The sequence below is a fragment of the Lithobates pipiens genome, unplaced genomic scaffold, assembly GCF_037356315.1.
Source record: "Lithobates pipiens isolate NorthernLeopardFrog02 unplaced genomic scaffold, aLitPip1_a1.2 Scaffold_8, whole genome shotgun sequence".
Lineage (NCBI taxonomy): Eukaryota > Metazoa > Chordata > Amphibia > Anura > Ranidae > Lithobates > Lithobates pipiens.
In genome coordinates, this window is record NW_027507903.1 from 626125795 (window position 1) to 626131801 (window position 6007).

At 36.0% G+C, this 6007-nt stretch overlaps 1 protein-coding gene across 1 annotated transcript; it reads left to right on the plus strand.

Moving 5' to 3' along the window:
• Positions 1-2634: 2634 nt before the first annotated feature.
• Positions 2635-3899, plus strand: LOC143963961 (olfactory receptor 11L1-like). Its single transcript, XM_077473686.1, has one exon. The coding sequence runs from the start codon at positions 2635-2637 to the stop codon at positions 3586-3588; it is 954 nt and encodes a 317-aa protein (XP_077329812.1). The 3' UTR covers positions 3589-3899.
• Positions 3900-6007: the final 2108 nt, after the last annotated feature.

A 6007-nucleotide genomic window follows, 5' to 3' on the forward strand; every position in this document is an offset into this window, starting at 1 on the left:
ACTGCCAGGAACCAACCACTGGTGGACACCAGTACTGCGGCCTAAAAATCACATAATACTTCCAACAGGAGAAAGTTCCCCTGGCAGTTCCAGACTGCCAGGAGACACCTTCTGGTGGACCACAATACTGCATGCCAAATATGAGACAGTGTCATCAGCGGATGAATCCTTCCCTGACGGTCGGATGATGCCACAAAGCCAGTGCAGGCTACAGAAGGATCCCAACAATAATCTTAGGATCCTCCCAGATGCCTGACAGCTGGCTAAGAATCTCATTGTTGCTGAGAACCTGTGCCGGACACTCCCATCCCCTCCGCAGCTCAGTGCTCCAGTGATCGCTGGAGGGGCAGAGAAGAGAGCAGTGACTGACACTCACAGTTCTCTGCATAGAGCAGACTGAGAACCAAGGGATCAGGGGTCATATGATCACATTGGACCAACGCTGCAGCCTTATAGTTGAGTATGTATGTTTATTTGTATTCATTTTTATTTCCCAAAGAGAAAATAGCCTAAACAACATTAATTTTTGCCCAATTTGCAAAGAACAAATGTACCAGTAGATCCCTTGGACAATCGGCAATATAATTGTTTTATAAATAGACCCTTAATAGTTCCTGATTGAACAACTTAGTTTCCTGGTTCATTAATTCAGTCTCCAACATTACCTCCTCTTTCAAAACATAGAATTATTGCCTCTTTTAAATGAACAAGGATGTGACCCAGAAAAAAAATAATTTATTAACTGGGTACTAACATTTATAGGTAAAGTTGATCCAGGGAAAATCCGATTGCCTCTCTGGGACCAGGAAGGAATTATTTTCCCCTACTGTAGCAAATTGATTCCTGCTTTTCTGTTTTTTGGGGGTTTTTTTATTGCCTTTCTCTGGATCAACTGCGGATATAGGATTGGGTATATGGAATTGTATGATATTTTTTATTTTATTTATTTATTTATTTTTTATGGTTGAACTGGATGGACTTTTTTCAACCTGACTAACTATGACGAACTATGTAACTATGCCAAATTGGTACATAGCAATGTGATATTATGGACCAGCAAAGGACGACCTGGCAAGCATAAAAAACAAAATAGAGCTCTGATTGTTTGACCTACTAATAATAAATAACTAAGAGATGGTACATTGAAGAAAAATCTATCAATTTCCCCATAGGTCGATCCCATGACAAAATCAATAATGACTTTATATTCCCAGTGGTTCTATGCGATTAATTCTGCTTACCTATATAAGACACAATACTACATAATCACTATATATTTCAACATCTAGTAGGAAAATACAATGTTTGTGCATCTGCTGAACTATGTGTTTTTTTATTGTTTGCTGCTTTATGTAAGTAAGTTATAAAAGATTTAAAAGTGACCAGATCATAAGCTTTTTTTAGCCACATAACTATAATGTTTAAATATAATTGGATTTACTTCAAATAAATTGTCACCTTTTTTAAAATAACTATCCTTATCCTGGTTCTGTTGAGCCTTGTACACACGGTCGGAGATTTTGCCAACCAAATCCGTCAGATTTTGTCCGTCGGATTTTGTTGACGAAAAATCCGATCTTTCAGAACGTGATGACGTAATTTCGTTACGATGGGACTACATTCAGGCTAGTAGCCAATAGCTTTGATGTAGGAATTTGATCTGAGCATGCGTGGCACTTGGTCCGATCAAAATGCTCTACACATTATCGGATTAGGTCCGACCGGCCCAGTTGGTCGGGAAATATTTCCAACATGTTGGAAAATTGGGTCCAACGGAGATTCGGATGGAATCAGTCCGATGCATACCACACACAGTCGGATTATCTGACGACACGGTCCGATAGGACACATTCCGATGGATTCTCCGACCGTGTGTACAAGGGCTAAGGCTTGTAAATTAAATCTAATGACAATCTTTGGATATAGTTATTTTTTGCTTGATGTGACTGTAGCCATATTAGTACACTTGCAACAAAAACAAGTACTGTCCATGATATATATATATATATATATATATATATATATATATAATTTACAATTTTCAAGGTGTACCCCTTTTTTCTAAGATTTAAGTAAATCTTAGAGAACGATAATACCCCAAAATATTTTCCTGAAAATTTTAATTTTTAGCTATTTTTTTAAAAGCCATAGAAAAAAATAGAATGCAAGGCCTTAGAACACTAAAGCACATTTCAAGCTTTCAAGTTTTTTTTCTCTTTTATTTTTCCTGCAGACTTTGAAAAATTGCCTGTTTTACACACTCAACAGTCAATAACATTACACATCTACTCTTATCTCATTTAAAATAACTTTCTTTTATTTTGCATCAGTCAAATATGTGTAAAGTACAGTAATTTGGCAATCACTGATTTATTTCCAATTAAAGGAAATTTGATTGCAATGAACAATTGTATTTTTTTTTCTTCCACAATGCGTCCATGTCATTAAATATGCCAACTGTAGAAGAAAGCAATATTTAATTATTATTGGCAATGGTTATTATATATCCTATCTTTCTAACCCCCCCCCCCCCCCCCACTACCCCACCATTAAAATTCAATTTGAATAATTTTCACTATCAGGTTGTATCCTCTTAAAAAAAAAAAAAAAAACACTGTTCCCTGTCCTAAAATTATGGGTATAAACAATATGACCATGGCCACTGTGATCCACCTCTTAGGGTTTCAAATTCCAGAAAATATAAGATTGTTGGTCTTCTTCCTCTTTCTTATGATCTATTGTGTGACAATTTGTGGAAACCTCCTGATCATCACACTGGTGTCCTACGGCAAAGCCCTCCATTCTCCCATGTACTTCTTCCTCTCCCAGCTTGCTATCTCAGATATCTTATTAGCAACTGATGTTCTTCCTAATACGCTCCACGCCGCTTTTGTTGAAAATACTATGATAGTATCAATTTCTGATTGCATCGTCCAGTTTTATTTTTTTGCTGCCACAGAAACATTGGAATGTCTTCTTCTGACAGTAATGTCTTACGACAGGTATTTGGCCATCTGCAAGCCATTACATTATGCTATGTTAATGAATCACAGGGTTTGCTGGAGAATAACCCTTACATGCTGGACTTTAGGCTTTGTTTCTGAGTTTATTCACACTTTAACCATATCCAAATTACAGTTTTGTGGCTCCAATATTATTGACCACTTTTTCTGTGATCTTGACCCGATCCTACAGCTCTCCTGCTCTGATACCACCACTGCTCAACTAGAAGCTACAGCACTGAGCGTCATTTTTGCTATCATCCCATTCTTTTCCATCATTGTATCATATATTTGTATTATAGTCACTATTTTGGAAATCCCATCTATTGTTGGCAGACAGAAAGTTTTCTCAACATGCAGTTCCCACCTGACTGTTGTGTCCATATTTTATGGCACTATTGTTTGTGTTTATTTGGTTCCTAGTAGGGGGCAATCATTGAACATTTCAAAATTCTTGTCATTACTGTACACTGTGGTTACCCCACTACTGAATCCAATAATATACAGCCTGAGGAATAAAGACTTGAAAAAAGTTGCAGGTGAATTTATCAGAAAGTTTTTGTACTTGCTGTTGAATAATCATTAACATTTACAAATATCTTAAAGCATATCTAAAGCCCAAACTTTTTTTTTTCTTTTAGTTGGTGAGAGGTTAAAACCCCTGTTCAATTTTTAATGCTTAAAATTCAATGAGTTCAGGGTTTTTAATGGAAAAATTGATTCACAGCAGAATGAATGAAAATCAATTTATCATTAACCACTTCAATACAGAGCACTTATACACCATCCTGCCCTGACCAATTTTCAGCTTTCAGCGCTCTCACATTTTGATTGACAATTGCACGGTCATGCGACGTTGTACCCAAACAAAAACTTTTATCATTTTTTTTTCCACAAATAGAGCTTTCTTTTTGGGATATTTGATCACCTCTGTTTTTTTTTTTGCGCTACAAATAATATATTTGTTTTTTTTTTTGTTTCTGTTCCAAAACTTTGTAAATAAGTACGTTGTCTCCTTCACTGATGGGTGCTGATGAGGCTGCACTGATGGGCACTGATAAGGCAGTACTGTTTGACACTGATGAAGTGGCACTAATGAGGTGGCACTTATATGCAGCACTGATAGGTGGTACGGATATACAGCACTGATGGGCACTGTTATACAGCAATGATGGGCACTCATAGGTTTCACTGATGGGCACTCATAGTGACATCAGACGTACCATGTCCCCATGGGGGGAGGCTGTCTCTTTTTGCATGAAGAGTGTTGAGCATGTTGGATACACTCTTTTATACAGATTTTGGCACTATAATATTTGTGCACTTTTAATGAAGGATTTTATATATAGTTCATACAACACATTTTTTGGATTTTATTTTATTTTTTTATGAACATTTGAGCATATTTAGTAAAGGGTAATGTTTACCCTATACATTCACATTCTAAGGAAATTTGTATAGATCATTTATTAACACCTAGTGCTTTTTGTGTTGTTTCTTTACTTTTTGCTAGCACTAAATGTGAATGAAATGCAAAAAAAAAAAAAAAATCTCAATAAAAGGTCCTTTCAAATATTGCAGCATCGCTTCTTGTCTAATGAAAAAGACAACCTTTCATATGTAGTCCATATATGAGCAAAGATGGAAATGGAGGAAATCTATTGCAGATTTTGCTGTGATCTGTAGATAAAACCTTCCACCAAACACTCCACCACGTGAGGAAAGATTTCCCCTTTGGGGATGCACTCACCAGAAATGCAGCAATATTGTGACTTTAATAGAAAAATGCTTCTCCACCGCTCCAATACCAACTCCCACCAAATGTAAGTCATACTATATGGGGCTCCAGTACGATATAAGAGGAATAAAAATCCACATAATATAGTACCGCTTAAAAAGTTTTATTAATCAAGAATGCCCCCCCTTTACAAAATATGCGTACCACAAAAGCAAAAATGCCAAAAAGTAAAGTACACTGTGCCTGTATGTTTTTGGTCGCTGGGAAGATGAGAAAAGGAGCGGTCCGCTTCCTGAATCCTTGGCTCCTGGAATGCACACGTCACTTCCGATTAATGTCGTAAATCACATCACTGACACGTCTCTTCACTTCTGGACTTGATCTACTCCCCTACACTCCTGTACTTATGTAAAGTGGCTAGCCTTGTAACCATTCACAATCTTAATGCCACAGTGCAGCCATTAAATCACATGTCATGCATCATATAGCTGTCTCCAGCGAATGTAGAACAGATAGTGAGTATCGGTTGCTTGGTCAAAACCGTACGGCCCATAGTCACGTCAATACCGGATTAAATAATACAAAATCAGCTTACAATTGACACAATATATAAATCCAATAATTATGTAATAACTACATAAATAAAATTAATCAAGGAAAACCGCTAATTTCATGAAATTAATACACATAAATACATGAAATATTAAAATGAAAGAATATGAAAAAAACATACATATATAATATATATTCCAAATATTCAAAGTATTAAAATATACTGAAATATTAAACATATAGAATAAGGGAGAAGTCTATTGACGAGTTTATATAACTCCAAGGTAATATCATGCGATATACCGATCCTTAATATAATATATATATATATATATTGCCCTAATGACATAACTTAGTAAACTATATATATAGGTATACACTCGGCAGATAAACGGGCACCTAGATATTGAAAAGGTATTCAACTGAACACCGCATCTAATACATGGACATCTCTATGGGAGTGTGCCTATTGGCTCCCTAAAATCGTATTACGATCCTTTATGCCAAAAAAGATATCTGCCTAAGTCGGTGGATTGAAATATTAGCCCCTAAAACTATTTTTTTAAACTGGAGAAGGGAAAGGAAGACACTAAAAAATAAGGATAAGAAACTAAAAAGATTATATGTATATGGAATGGTGCCTATATTTATGGTCTGGAAATCACGCTGGATATATGAATGCACACGAGTATGATTCCAAAATGATATATAAATA